Raw genomic sequence first — 16,223 nt, 5'->3', positions numbered from 1 at the left:
AATGAACCTGCCCTATGGAATAATGCTTGGATCCATCCCGGCTGCATAACGTCTGAAGGAAGGCTGTTCAGTGGCACTTACCTAGCATCCCTTTGTTTGAGCTGGACAAGCACATATCCTTCTCAGCACTGGGCAGAACAAAGCCAACCACAAACACCTCCACCCCATCTGCCATTAGTGCCAAGCCTAAAACAAAGAAGAGTGTCCACTGGAAGCGTCCGTGGCCGCACTCCTCGATGATGTTCTCATACTGGTGGGCAAGCTGCTCCTCATCCTCCATCCGCTCGGCTATGAGTTCAGCCTTGTCTCTAAACTCATCGGCCATGGCAGGGGCTTTCTTCTTCTGTTTGCCCTTAATGTCATCTGGGTGAGGGATGCCCTGGTACTCTCCTTCATAGACCTCATCATCCTCATCATGGCCTTCCGTGGCATCGCTCTGGGCATCCTCTTCTTGGGTTGGCTCATTCCCATCATGGTGATAGCCATCTGAAGGTGCATACCTTTCATAGTTGCCATCCTGATACCGGTAGTCATCTGACACCTGGTTCACCTCTCTAGCGATGTCCTTAGCCCCTTGATACAGATTTGCGTTGTTTCTATACCGATCATCCATTCTGAGCATATACTTCTAGACACAGTATAGTGCGGTGTGTATAATCTCGAATATATACGCGTGTTTATTTATTTGTGCAATCTTTGCTACTAGCTACACAAACATAACTTCCCTCTGATCTGGAATCTGATGCACAGTACACTGAGCTCACAAAGAGAATGACTGTAAACTTTCAGGGGAGAGTTTTTTACAGGGCTTTTGGTAACGTTTCAAGTTTGAGCTAGACTTTGTTGACTTGCTTCTTTCAGTAGGAAGGAAGGTGTAGTTGGGACTATTGACTGGAGATATGTAAGGGATCAGCAACTTTGTACAACCAGGAGCTAGGAAGACTTGGTAGGTTGTTCTTTTTTCTGATCCATTGTGCTGATGAAGGCCATGCCCTGAGAAAGAAAGAGAAACAGTGATGAGACAATATTGAATTGAGAGGAGAAAGGCAGTGAGTGAAATAGACAACATTCCTAACTCATTCTTTTCTATCTGAGGGTGCAAAAAGGAGATGGAACATTCAGAGACTGTTATTGGAGGCATATAAAGGCTATCAAATGGTTGGAGACCATGATTACCCTACTGATGTCCCAACTTGTGGCTGACACTGTCTTGAATCATAGTATGTCATTCCTAGAAAGCTACAGCACTGGTTTCCATAGAGGACATCATGGTGTTGAGTGGTGCTGATTGATCAGTTCCCTTGCCTTTAAGTCACTAGAGGACTCCAACGAGATACTGCTGAATCGGAATTAATTTGCAAACTGGATACAATTAATTTAGGCTTGAATAGAGACTGGGAGTGGATGGGTCATTACACAAAGTAAAACTATTTCCCCTTGTTTATTCCCCCACCCCACCCCCACTGTTCTTCAGACATTCTTGTCAACTGCTGGAAATGGCCCACCTTGATTATCACTACAAAAAGTCGTGCATCCCTCCCCCACCCCCCTGCTCTCCTGCTGGTAATAGCTCACCTTAAGTGATCACTCTCATTACAGTGTGTATGGTAACACCCATTGTTTCATGTTTTCTATGTATATAAATCTCCCCACTGTATTTTCCACTGAATGCATCCGATGAAGTGAGCTGTAGCTCATGAAAGCTTATGCTCAAATAAATTTGTTAGTCTCTAAGGTGCCACAAATACTCCTTTTCTTTTTCAGAGGAATATCTGTCTGCCAACTTGGAGCCCAGCCTTCATGATATTTAGGCACTCATCATCATCTTAATGAAAGAAAAAGGGAGCTACACTTTTTCTTTTTAAGCCAGATCGCAGATGTCATTTTATTATATGGATTTTTTTTAAATGTATCCCCATCTGGACAAAAAGACCTGACAGATGCAGTGCATGCAGAGAGAAATTCTTCTCCCACCCACCCATGCCCCACTTATTCCATTTCGAGCAGCCACTGGAGGAGAAGTTTTCTCAGTCAGCAACAAATGAAGTTAATATGGAATCATGACCCTCTTTGGAGAAAACGGAGTGAAGCCAAATCTTTTAAAAACAACCTCAGATTTTGGACACCTGGAGTCAATTATTTTTCAAGTGGATTTCAGCCAGTTGGCTCTCTTGTGCCTTTTCCCATTCTTACAAAGAGCTGAAAACAAGGTTTTTGAAAGAAGGAGTCAGTTAGTAAATAAATATACAGTATAATCATGCTATAAGAGCTACTATAGGTCAGATGTGGTATAAGATTGGTTTTCATTTTAAGCTTTCAGGTACAAACCTAAATATATAAAATATAAACGAACCATCAACTGACGTATCTATATAATCTGTAACCTGTGAGCACTATTATTTTGTGTGTGTATATGTATATAAACACTTATGCACACTTTGTATTTGTGTGTGTGTGTGTATACACACGCACACACATACATTTGTATGGCATGCAAAGGTGATATTCAACATAACAATGCAAACTCTGCACTTCAGAATATTACTCTCATCATGTGGGCTCTGTGCAAATGCTATAAAGCTGAAATTACGTACACACAATTCTGATAGGAAATGCAGTAAAGCCAACATTGTCAAATGCTCTGAAGGGGGCCACTCACGTCATGCTAGGAAAAGGCATTACGGTCAAAGTAGCGTCGAAAATATCATTTGGATTAAAACAGAGTCTGCATGTAGAGCAAGGTCTTTCTATACTACATTGAAAAGAGTTCCCTTGAGCACAAATGGGGATCCTCCAAGCAGTTCCATGTGTTTATGCAAAGCCCTGTGATTCCTGCTGTGTTATGTTTACACCCGAATCAGGAGTTTCATGCAGAGTAAAACAGCTTTTGCTCCTGTTGCTCTGGTGTCCTGTAACAGATCTGCTTTCTAGCTCATCTAGGGCCCCACTCTTCAAATCTGCTTATGGAGCCTACTAACTGTGGGAGGCACCAGCTTGCTGGTCATGGGCACACAATCGGAAAGAGACAGGTCCCAATATAGACAGTTACTACTGTTTCTACTGCCATATTTGTGGTATGCCAATCAAGATCTCCCTTCAAATCTACATTAACTTTGATCTATGATTTCCCTATAAGTGGCATCACTAGCCTTCCCAGCAGCAGGTAATAACCTTGTGGCATGGTAGGTGTGCCAATAAGGCCCCTGTAACTGAGTCTCCACCAGTGCACAGGTACGGTTATACCCACTGGTCCCTGCTGACACAAGAATCATCTCACTTCAGCCAGTCACTGATGAACAAGTGGTTTGACTCTTGTGTCTTGCAACAAACCAGCTGCTCTGTATTAAGTGCTGATAAAAGCTTGTCCCCACGTTTAGTGCTGGACAGTACGCCACGGTGGATCATCCAGCAGGGTTATACACTACATGACCTTCTAGTTTGCAAGCATCCTTCATTTCTAGAATTCAGTGCTGTTTAGGGGATTGCATTAGCATGGGGGTAGAAGGGAAGGAGGGAGGGATGGGGAGCTGCCTACCCCATCCACCCCGGGGGGAGGCAGAGAGCACAGAATGCTCCCTGTTAGTACCTTCAAGGGTGTACGCTGCTCCAAAGGGCGGAGGGAAGGAGGTGTGAGCATGGCCTTGCACACCTTCTTCACCAGCCATGCTGGGGATGAGCATGCTTCACTATCCTCCCCATGGCACAGTTCTTCTGGGAGCTACGTTAGTTGCAACCAGCTCTGTACTCCTCCCAGTCAGGCACAATCCAGCCATTTATAGGGGCCACTCGCAGTGCAAGGAATATAGAAAATAAGAATCTTTTGAAATGAAAGAGGCCAGGATGCTGAGCTCGGTCTCTCTGCTCCTTCTAACCGTGTGCAGCCTGCAGTATGTGTTTCATTAAATGTATGGCATATACATAGGCCGCTTTCTCATTATGGGGAAGGGGGGGGGGGTATCAGTATCTCTCCGTGGACACTGTCAGAGCATCTATCTTTGCTTCAGCTCCCATGACATTTGTCGCTGCATTCAGCACATTTCCTTTCCTTTTGCTGAGTCACCCCATACATCTTCCATTAGGTTAAAAAGGCAGCCGGGGCATTTTCCAGGACCGTGAAAAACCAATCAATGAAAGAAAAAGCCAAAAAGAGCAGCACGCCAATCAGGTCAGAAAGATCAAGCAACTCGAGAGCAGGCTGCAGTAAAGAGAAGTATTTGCATCCACTCTGGATGTGTTTATATGCAAAGAAGTTAATATACTGACAGCCCAGCGGAGGCATTTCACAGGCTTTACATCTCGAGTTTCATTGCTAAAGGGCTGCCAGTGTGGGTTAAAAAAAATCCCCAGACTCCTTTGGAGTCTTAAAAAACCATCTTGCTTATGAAATAACCTTTTCCATTACACAAAGGTTCACTCCCAGGGTGGATATTATTCTCTTTGAGGCAGTGAAAATTTAGCTCCACGGAGAATATTTTCTTCTAAAAAGAAGGGGGAAGGGTTTTTAAATGGGAACAATCTGTTCTGGTACAAAGAATCAGGAAGAACATGAGCCCCTGCTGTTGAATTGTTCAAGGGGCCTTTGTGGGCAGGTTATGTTTCAAAGTGACCTCAAGTCTCAGCCTGTCAAATCAAAGAAAGAGACCTGGGCAGTGTTTCAGTTGCCACTTTTCTTTTCTGAAAACAAGACATTGCTTCCTGCTGATTGTTGTAAAGGCGAACTGTAAAGCTTTCTTTGTAAATGAAATTATAATAATAATAATAATTAACGAACTTTTCAAGAGTCCAGATCAGCAACAGACTTTAAGATACCAAATCAGCCACAGGCCCAAGATGCCTGAATACCATTAAAATTTATACCAAGACTTTAACATTACAAATAGATACCTTTGACAACAAAAAAGCTGGAAATCATTTCCTCCTTTCCTAAGATGCCACAACATGAGCTGAGGATTCTGTGTGTCACCCAGAATCACAGGAGACAGGGGAGCACCCAGACCATCACCCTGCCAGGTCAGGATTGTTCCCTACCGTATGGCACCCCTTACATCAATGGCATTGTCAGGTATGCAGGAAATTAATGCCGCTCTAGTGATATTATCAGCTGTTGAAGTGAGAACGTGAACCATATAATTCAGGTCTTGGCAGATAAAAAGCTTTTCAGTTCATATTTATTCTGCAGAACGCAGGGCTGTTGGCTGCACAGAGCCCGATCTGGACGGCAAGGGCAGTGGCACATGGGTCATTGTCTTACTCAACAGCTATACGGTAGCCCCTGCCTTTGCCTTCACTCCCCCAGATTGCAGACACACCCAGCACACACTCTCCTCTCCTGCGGCATGGAGTAATGCAGCACACACCCTTCCGGAGCAGGGAACTTGTGCTCTTTCCCTGCAGCTTGCACACCCTCCTGGGAGCAGGGAAATCTCTCTCCCTGCAACCTGCAGGTGGTCCCCTCTCTCCCACACTCTTGCTGTCTCTCTGACACTGCAGCCTCTGCTAACAACTTCACTCTGCTTTAATGTGTATCCAGCCAGCAGCTGGCTGTATTCTCCTTTGGAACCTTCCTCTGTCACATGGTACTGGCCAGGCACTTTCATAACCAGTGACTGGTTTCCACGAATGTCAGGACAGAGAAGATACTGGGGCATCGTATATTTAATCTACTCCCAAATTGTCAGTGTGCATTGAGGACCCAATCCTACTCCTATTTACATCAATAGCAAAATTCACCGCTGGGTTCAGTGGGTGCTGGCTCTAGCCCCAGCTATTCTAAGCAGCTGCCTGTCAGGAGTCCTGTTAGCAGCTTCTTGTTTCACTCTGCCCCGGAGGAGATGTTGAGCCGTGAGACTGTTCCATGGGGGAAGGAGGAGTTGTCATTTCAGTGATTTATTGACTGCTCTCAGTTTAACCAGGGCAGCCCTTCAGTTATGCCACTGAGAGTCTTTCATGTCTCAGCAGCAAACACATAATCCAAGCAAAGTTACAGGTAATTCTATCTTTTCCTTGGGATATGTCCACCAGTAACTTACCCTGCAATTTTCCAGTACTTACATGATACATGGATCTAGACTGTTCTCAGTGGTAGCAGATGACAGAACGAGGAGTAATGGTCTCAAGTTGCAGTGGGGGAGGTTTAGGTTGGATATTAGGAAAAACTTTTTCACTAGGAGGGTGGTGAAGCACTGGAATGGGTTACCTAGGGAGGTGGTGGAATCTCCTTCCTTAGAGGTTTTCAAGGTCAGGCTTGACCAAGCCCTGGCTGGGATGATTTAGTTGGGGATTGGTCCTGCTTTGAGCAGGGGGTTGGACTAGATGACCTCCTGAGGTCCCTTCCAACCCTGATATTCTATGATTCTATGATACTTACCCTGGAATTACCCTCTACCTCTGTACACTCTGTACTACTTACCTTTCGATTACCACTTGCTACTTGCTAACATATCTAGCCCTCTACCTTACGTTTTTCCATAGTACTCATCACCCAAGTATCTAAGCACTACTACAAGTTTAAATGCTGCCTACTCTACAAATACCCCTCTTAGCTACCCCACTTACCATGCGATTTCTGAGACTCTCTGCACCACTTACCCTATTTTTACTCCCACCTCTGCGGAGCATAATTTACTCTAGGCCTGAGTCTGCAACCCTTACTCACGCTGAGGTGTATTTACTCACACGAGTAGTCCCATTTAGTAGTTGTATGACTCATTGGAAGGATTCCAGAATGGGATCTTCTATAATTATTCCTTGTACCAGGACACTGGGGCCTTGAGGTGCATGCACACATCCCAGTGTGTCTGTTAATGGCCTTGAGCCCTTTAAAACTGCCAGCTATAGTCACAGGATACATGACTAGGTAGGTGCAAGCATGAGACTTACAGGAAACGAGAGAGAAGGGGTCCTGCCTTTCAGACAGGAACAGCAGAGAGGAGGGAGCCAGGGTTAGAGAAGTCCCAGCGCAGGGAGGGCGTGTCTCTCCATAGTAGCCAGGAAGGGTTGTGAAATGGGAAGGGTGTTCTCTCCCCTCCAAGCTGGCGGGAGCTGGGAAAGCCGTAGGAGGCTGGGAGTTAGTACCAGTATCTTGAGTTAATTTGCTCCTGTTTTGGAACCTGGGTTTTACAATAAATTGAGGCTTAGGGACCTCGTACCTGGGATATTATGCCAGCTGAGGAGGGTCAATAGGTGCTGGAACTAGGGTGCAGGGGGTGCTGCAGCATGCCCTGACTTGAAGTGGTTTCTATTATATCCAGGGTTCACAGTTTGGTTCAATGGTTCTCTGCACCCCCCCACTATACACATTGTTCCTGCCTCCCTGCTGGCTGGTGAATCTGCATTCCAGCGGACACCCCTCTTCTACACACTACTTACCCTCTAAACATACTGCACAATAACCTTTGCTATGTATTCTATTCAGTATTTACACTCCAGTTACCTCCCCACCAAACACTAGGTACCATCCAATTATCCTGACTCTACACAAAACGTATCCTTCATTAAGTCCCGCCTCTGCATGCTATAATTTACTCTGAAATTACCCCTCCTCTACAAACTACTTACTCTGCACTACATTACTGCACATCCAGGAGCTACTTCGTCTGTGACCAAATGTTGCCTGTTTATCCTGTGAGCAAGGTACCTTCTAATTTGTACTCTGCAACTTACAATGTTACCACAAGTTCTTATATATGTCACATTGATATAAGAGTAAATGGTAGTAGGACCTTTTCTGGGGATTGTCCTGTTTTCTCTAGCCTCTTATTCACCAAAGATCAGATGCTTCCCTCCCCACTTCATCATGTAGCCATAGGTTAAAGGAATAAGGTAGGTCTTGGGGTAATCCCTCTTGGCAGATTGCCAGGGAAGAAAGACGCAGGAGAGTATGGCTGAGAATAGAATGGACAAGAAGAGACAAGAGATCTATATTTCCCTGTCCCGGGAGCACAGGAACTGAAAAGCTTGTGTGTGTGTGTACATGCATACTCTGGAGAGGGGGACAAGACCTGAAAGGAGACATTCAGATCATTTCCCTTCTTTTCCCAGATAGGATGCAGGGAGGGAGATGCTAAGGGGCAGGTAGAAGGACTCAGAAATATTGTCATAGGATCTTTAGCAGCCAGCATAATCCCCACAAGCAGATGGTAGCTCAGTTTAGCATTCTGCCTGAAGGACAGTTCCTTCAGCAAAGCAACCACCCCTTCCCCGCCCCCACCCCTGCTTTCTGCTGACAGCATTGGGAAGGAGCCCAAATCCTACAGTGGCCATAAGGACACTGCATTCGCAGAGCAGGTTGTTAAACAAGCCTGGGAGGAAATTCTTCTCCTTGACTAGGAGAAAGGGAGTTGTGCAGTTATGTTTTTCTGATGTTCCAACCTGAATGTGAATATTAATGTGGACGCAATTAATGAATCCATTTATATTAACCCGGGACCAGATTCTGAGAAATCCTGAGCTCCCGCTTCTCCCATTGGACAATATCCTGGACTTCAGGGATACTAAATTTAGAGGGGTATTATTGTGGTGGTGGCAGGATACCTAAGTGAGACTGAGTGCTGTACGTCTACCTACGTGTGACAGGAAGAATGGTTCAGCAGTTGGTGGCATTAGCTTGAGGGCTGGGCAGACCAAGTTCAATTCTCTACTCCGGCACAAATGCCCTGTGTGATCTTGAGCAATTCACTTACACCCAGCTCCTCAAAGGCATTGAAATCAAGGGGCGTTAGGCTCCAAAATATCTTTGATCTGGGGCGTAGTGTCCCTGTGCCTCAGCTCCCCGTTTGTAAAATGAGGATATTAGTACTTTGCTACCTCACAGAGGTGTTGTGAGGAGAAATACATTACGAAGCTTGTGAGCATGGACCGTGAGTTATGTGGGCCCGTGGTGCCCGTGCTCCACCAATATTCAGGAACATGGGCCCAGCTCCACAAATGTTTAGGGCTCTGCTGCCAGGATGCCGCTGCCGGCCTGGCATCCGGGGTCCTGGCTGCCGCCCAGAATTCCTTTGCCGGCCCCGCATCCGGGGTCCACTACCCCCTTACCCCCTATCTGGGTTCCACCTTCCAGACACATGGCCCTGCTCCCATGTGGGGGGCGGGACTTGGACCTGTTCAGTGTACCACCAAAAATTATACAAACCTGGCATCTATGCTTGTGAGGTGCTCAAATGCCATGGTAACGGGGGGCCGAGGGGACATAGACACTAAGTCCATAGATAGCAAGAGATAGTCCCTACCCAAAAGAGTTTACAGCCTAACCAGACAAGATAAACAACCAAGGGAAGAAAGGAAGCACTGTTGTCCCCCTTTCACAGCAGGGGAGTAGGTTCACAGAGAGATAAACAATTAGCCCAGGGTCACACAGAAAATCTGTGCCAGAACGGCAAATTGAAGCCAAACCTCCCAAGTCTCAATCCAACGACTTAACCACAAGACCACCCTTCCTCTCTCTTTGGAGGGACACACTCGGTAGACCCATTAAAATGTCAGCTCTCTCTGAAGTCATTTTCTCTGTAATATGTTGCACATGCAGCATGCGTGACAGTGTGGTAAAAAGGTTTAATTGGAACAACTTGCAGAACTGTCTTAGTCCATCCCTTGGGAGTAATGCAGCCAGCCCAAGCCCATGATGGTAAAGTCTTCAGCCCCCACTCCACCATTCTCTCTTCCTCTCTCTTACGCTCACATACTTCTCGCCTCTCTTTCAGGGGTTCTCTTCCATATGCTCTATATAAAACTTCCAGCCCTCCCGGGGAGACCACAGCCCAGGCGTAGGTATCTGAAGCACGCTTTCCTCTTCTCTGTTTTCTCTCTACTGAATTTGATTACTTCATACAGAATTTTATTCATTGATGTAAAAACGTTTCTGCCCAAACCAGATTAATGATCTGCACCATCTTAATTTCAGGAGGGGCCTTGGGAAATGGCAAGGCTGTGGGGGGGGAAACACCCCTGCTGCATGATTCTCATGAGCTCCTTTGCCCCGGGAATAGGAAAGCCCAGCAGAATTAACGTATATTAGTTAATATTCTGAGTAATTATTTTTTTATCTCACTTGAAACCCAGTAATCTTTGGAGGACCTCCTTAATCCCTCAGGCCATTTATTTGATTTTGCTGGAATAAAAAGAAACAGACTATTTACCTTCTTGTGTGCATTGTAATATTTTCTTTTCTGTACACTGTGGCCCTTGTTTGGTAAGTAGCATGACTCTGCCCTTAGCTCCAGCCATGTAACCTCATTGACTGCAGGGTGTACAACTGGATTTAAGGACAGAATATGGTCCTGTATAAGGATTGAGTCTAAAGGGGGCTTTACTGAAGGGAGTAGTGTACAGAGGAGCCTTGTTTTTCTGGCCTTTAAGGAGATATGTGTAGCCTTTCTGCTTTTCTGTGTGGGAAATATGAGGGTGACTTTTGAACAGGCAGGTTTGCTTTAAAACTAAGCCCTAGGATTTGTGCAAACACAGCACTTGGGGAAAAAAACCTGGTGGTTTGTAGGAAAGGCTGGCTCTGTCTTTGGGAAAATAACCCCCACTTGGTCCTTTTATTTCCACCGCCATTAAAGCCCACAAAGCAGATTGACTCATCTTTCTGGCTAAAGATGGCCCATAACTGGAACCTAGACTCTAAACCCTTTCAAACGTGAGCATGTTTGGTAGAAAAGAAGTTGGATTCAAATCCTATTTTGGAACAATTTCTTGAAAGCACAGCCTAGGAGGTATCAGCACCACCAAATCTGAAGCTGATCTGGCCTCAAAACCCATGAATCTACACCAAATCCTAACGCATATCCAGCTCCCAACATGGCTTCCTTATTCATTCCTTAGTACCAGCCATGGAAAGCTTTGTGTATTTCCACTATTGCCCATAGTGAATAAACATCAATCCCTGTGTCAGCAAAGAGGAGGGCATTGCTTAAGAGAAATATGTGACATATCCTCCCGCCCAGAGACTGCATCACCTCTGTAGTCCTCCTCACAGAATAGCACTCGCAATTATTATTTGACTAAACCCTGAGGACCTTACTCAATCAAACTCCCATTGCTCTCAGGGTAGGCTACCCCAAGAGCAATGGGAGTTTGATTGAGTAAGGTCCTCAGGGTTTAGTCAAATAATAATTGCTAGTGGTATTCTGTGAGCAGCAGTTTTGTCCGCTGGCAATAGAAAAGTATTCTAGGAAAGCATAAGAAAAGTCAAAGGCCGTCCTACACTCTACAGATTTAGTTGCAAGTGAATGGACCCCCTCCTGATGGATAAATAAGACCACAACCTCTATGTAAATGAGGCCACGCCTTCTAATGCCCTGACCACCTTTTGAAGACCCGTACACAAAACTCAACAGCTGCCGCAGAGCTGAGCAATATCCAGGAGGAAAATTGTTCATCTCATTTGGGTAAAAGGATCTTAGGAGGAGAAAACCAAGGTGACCACTGAAAATTCACAGATGTTTTATGGCCTGTATTATGCAGGAGGTCAGACTATACAATCACAGTTGTTCTGGATTTACAATCTATGACTCTGTGAAAACACTGAAATCTTCATAGCTACATCAGCTATCATTATCTGTGGTCCCCTATCATGGATCTAGATCTCAAGATTAGCTTGGATTATCTCCTCCTATAGTGTTGCTACACGATTGTTTAGCATTTAATGCAAGTTGAATAATAATCATATCATACAAGCCAAGGTATTTTATGCATCAATTTGCTTTGTTAGTCACCCATTGAATGTTCCCCGTAATCATCATGCATCAGGCTCCAGGTCAAACTCAGCTGGGTTTATCACAAAGCTGTACTATGGTGGGGGGGGAGGGAGTTGATTGTTAATGAAATGACTTTTCTTCCTTGATTGGCTTCATAGAAGAAGTGTGATTATTCCTGGGGGGTTACAAATGAAGAGATGGTTGGTGCAGCAGGAGAGGACGGGATTCCAAGGCATATAGATCGACATGAGGAAAGGACACAAAGTGAGCAGGGTAGCAAGATATAAGAGCAGAGATATAAAGGGGGATAAGTTTGTGTGGAGCCTTGAAGGTGAGAATAAGAAGAATGAATTTGATGCAGAAGGAAACCAGCGAAGAGGCTTTGAAGATGGAAGTGACGTGGTCCTGAGCAGCGAGCAAAGAAGAGGATTTTAGAAGTGGTAGTCTAGATAGATTGGAAGGGAATAGGATAGGAAGAGAAGAGATTAGGTGGGACATGATCAGGGCATGGACAAGGATTTCAGCCTTTTGGGCTGATGGCAAGGATGGATTCCTGGCCAAAATATAGAGGGAAAAGTGGAAAGATCTGGAGAAAGCCTGAATGTGATAACAGATGGGAAAGAGGAATTACTGATGGAAGGAGAGTGGAGGGAAAGGGAATTAGGAGACAAGGAAGGAGGATAGGGCTGAGGATACATCTCAAATAGTTAGAGGGTAAGAATCAGAGACTGGGGTGAAGGAGGACAGGATGTTTGGTGTACGGAGGGAAGTCGCTGGACATGTAGGGAAGTGTAAAGGGGAAAATGAAAGCTCTTGGGAAATTATTGATACATAAACAGTGGAAAGAGCAATCCCTGTAGTTTAGCAATAACATGAGCTCTAAACTTCATATCTGAGTATTATATTCCCATCCCATCCTCATTAGAACTGAGCCCTTAATCCTCACTACATCTTCAAAATCACACTCCTGCTTGTCTTTTGTAATTGTATTTCACCTCCAGAAAGAGCTGGAATAATACCCATACTGAGGACACAGAAGATTTTACTAGAGAATATGTCAATGACAGATGTTCATAGAGAACTAGTGGGGGGGGGCGGAAATCAGCTCATCTAAATCACTTAAAATATGAGGGGATTGTGCCTGGCTTTTTCTAAATAGATCCCTTCTCTTCTGTTGTGAGTTTGCAGCCATTCGTTCCATGTTTCATCCACACCATCATAGGAACTGATCGCATGACACCAATGAAACAGAGCTCCTTGGGATTTTCTTATATGGTGACCTTGGGCCAGATTCTCAGATGGTGTAAATCAACATAGCTTTGTTGAAGACAATAGAGTCATGCTGATTTCAATCAGCTAAGGATCTGGCCCATGGTTTGGAAGCACTGGTGCTCCCTGATCAGGCATCATGACAGGAGTTTATAGTTAGATACAGACAGCTATTGCATAGCATATCATTTAAAAAGAGAATTCCTTTTGATTTCTCTTGACCCCTCTCAAACCCCACTAGGTTCAGAGGGGATTATGTGCTACAGTTTCTTGCATTGGATCTAGCCAGAATGTAAGTCTAAAGGAAATCATGACCTTCTAGAGATGGGCCCACATCAAAATGCCAGGTCTGAACTCCCCTGAACTTTGCATCCAGATCAGAACTTCCCCAAATTTGACTTCTTGGGCCCATCTTCTATCATCTTCCAGCTCCTCTTCCAGGGAATCTAGCTCAGGTACATGAGCTTTCTCAGCACAGTCCATGTAACTGTTTGATCTGTAGGAGGTGGGAAGCTACTTTGTCACTGATGAAAGGCATTTTTAAAAACCACAAAATAACTATGTTGTAATGGTCTGGCATTTATTTTGCATTGCATATGGCTTGATGTCATGTCACAACTTCATCACATATTCACAAAATACAGATCTTGTCATACAAAGTCAAGATCTTTGGCCATGATTATTTTACTCATCCAGTGCTCATTTTTCCTGGCTTCAGGGAGGTAAAGGAGTGTTTCTCTCCAGTCTCTCCCAGACTCAGGGGAGGAATGCTGCCATCAGGTCATTCTCCCAACTCCACATGAAGCAATGAACAAACATGAAGCAAAGGCACCAACTCCATCCATCCATTAGCTCAATGTTCCCCAAGCCACCTCATCAAGCAGAGTTCTGCTCATCCGGCTTGCAGTCATGACTAGTACTCATCGCATGCACAGATCCTTCAAAGGCCACATGCAGAACTGCAAGCTGGGTATCACTGCAGTAAAACTGTACTTATTTACCATAATTGTAATCTAGTGGTTTGAAGCAACAGATTATTCACCCACAAATCAGAGACATACTTTTCTTGCAGCTGTCCCTAAGAATGTTACCAGCTGGGACCTATATTAAGAGTCTGCTTTTAGTTTTGTCGTCATAAAATTACACCCACAAATAATTATGGCTATCATAATTGTGCCTAGGGCTTACACATTTACCGAATTTGTGGGCACAATAAGACATGGTTTGCAGATACTTAGAAATGCTATACATTGTACCCACAATTAACAGCAGGGGCAATTATTTGCAGGAGCAAAACTGCAAAATAGGGGGCTAGATTAAAAAATCAAGGCCGTAACATGCCCGTCTTTAATAGACTTCATATTTACAAGTAAGTTCTTTGAAAACTGGGCAAGGGAAGTATCTTTTGCTGTTGTTTAAATAAAAAACATAGTATTATATTAAAAATAATAAACATAAACCGGTTACCCAAGAGACGTTTTTGTATCAACTCTTTTGTTATTTGATGGACGCTGTAGTACAAGCCAGAAAAGACCCCACTGGAACTTATTAAGTAAGCTATCTGCAACACAGATTTTGTATTAGTAGCTGTGAGTCACAACTCACAAGAAAAGGACGACATTTGAAGGTCATTGACTTCATATCCTCTAGTACCAAGGAATAGTTTTTAGCACCAGAGGCAGAACCTAATGACTACTACCCTGTGATATAGATAGGCCAGGTAGGGTAACACTCCGCTGTCCAATTTAAGACTGAAGATTTGCTTTGAGACGCTGCTGTGTTTCTTATCACTACAGAATGGTGCTCGTTTAATCATTCCATACGTGTTACAGATTCGTGGGAGATCATTAGTGATGTATCCATGGCATATTGAGAAATGTAGGGAAACCAAGAGCTTGGGTAATTTAATGTACTATCAACATAGTGACAGGTTTCAGAGGAGCAGCCGTGTCAGTCTGTATTAGCAAAAAGAAAAGGAGGACTTGTGGCACCTTAGAGACTAACCAATTTATTTGAGCATGAGCTTTCATGAGCTACAGCTCACTTCATCGGATGCATACCGTGGAAACTGCAGCAGAACCTGGATTTGTGCAGGAAATGGCCCAACTTGATTATCATGCACATTGTGTAAAGAGTTGTCACTTTGGATGGGCTATCACCAGCAGGAGAGTGAATTTGTGTGGGGGGGTGGAGGGTGAGAAAACCTGGATTTGTGCTGGAAATGGCCCAACCTGATGATCACTTTAGATAAACTATTACCAGCAGGACAGTGGGGTGGGAGGAGGTATTGTTTCATATTCTCTGTGTGTATATAAAGTCTGCTGCAGTTTCCATGGTATGCATCCGATGAAGTGAGCTGTAGCTCACGAAAGCTCATGCTCAAATAAATTGGTTAGTCTCTAAGGTGCCACAAGTCCTCCTTTTCTTTTTATCAACATAATATTTATTATTTAGAGAAAACATTTTAGTTCAAAATATATTGCTGCAGAATTTATTGCGCTTGGACTGTCATGTTGTTGGATAATAAGTATTTATTATTTGGTACATTTTTATACTTTTTCTTGTACGTGCCCATCCTCTGTTTAATGAAGCAATCTTGGAATTAATTCATTACAGTAATCTGATGAGGATAATTCTATGAGGATAAATCCTGGGGCCTGAGGATAAGTAAGTTATCTTAAGAAAGGCTGACAAATTATGGGTCAAATCTCCAGCTGGTATAAATAGGGGTAACTCCATTGACTTCAATGGAACTATGCCAATTTATACCTGCTGAGGTTCTGGCCCTATTGGTCTATTTTGCTGCCCTTAACTCATATTGCATTACTTACACTTTGGGCTGGATTCTCAACCCTCCCCACGCCAAGCACAGGTGCAAGGAATGGGTCGTGAAGGTTTCCCAGAGACACTTATGGTTCCAAGATCCACCACCACCCAGCCCTCATGTACATTAGAGCAGCTGGGGTCCCGCTGTAACTTACACCAATGGAGAAATGAAGTGGAAGATGTCTGCTCCTCCATACCATCGCTTCAACCCCTCATCCCCAACCCGACACCCCCTGCTAGCTCTACCCCAGCTGAGAGTTTCTCTACTAGCCATTTCCACCCAGAATCACCCACACTGGACCACCTGAGTGGCACAAAGACGATGGACAGAGTAGGCCACAGAATCCAGCCTCTTGTGTACTACGCATACTGTTGTAATCAAACTCTGCTTGATGCTTTGATGCATGGTCCCACTCAGAACCAAAACCTAGC

At 44.4% G+C, this 16,223-nt stretch overlaps 1 protein-coding gene across 6 annotated transcripts in view; it reads right to left on the bottom strand.

The window, feature by feature from the left end:
• The window catches only part of SV2B (synaptic vesicle glycoprotein 2B), a 102,392-nt gene that overhangs the window by 47,266 nt on the left and 38,903 nt on the right, over window positions 1-16,223 (bottom strand). For all 6 annotated transcript variants that reach the window (XM_073304204.1, XM_073304202.1, XM_073304206.1 and 3 more), the window contains one exon: window positions 82-993. In XM_073304204.1, the coding sequence (XP_073160305.1) occupies window positions 82-622 (541 nt within the window). In that variant the 5' untranslated portion in view covers window positions 623-993. The remainder of the gene's footprint in view (window positions 1-81; window positions 994-16,223) is intronic.

The sequence above is a fragment of the Lepidochelys kempii genome, chromosome 10 (genome assembly GCF_965140265.1).
Source record: "Lepidochelys kempii isolate rLepKem1 chromosome 10, rLepKem1.hap2, whole genome shotgun sequence".
Lineage (NCBI taxonomy): Eukaryota > Metazoa > Chordata > Testudines > Cheloniidae > Lepidochelys > Lepidochelys kempii.
The sequence above is the reverse complement of the archived record's forward strand: the minus strand, read 5'-3'. Positions and strand labels throughout refer to the sequence as shown.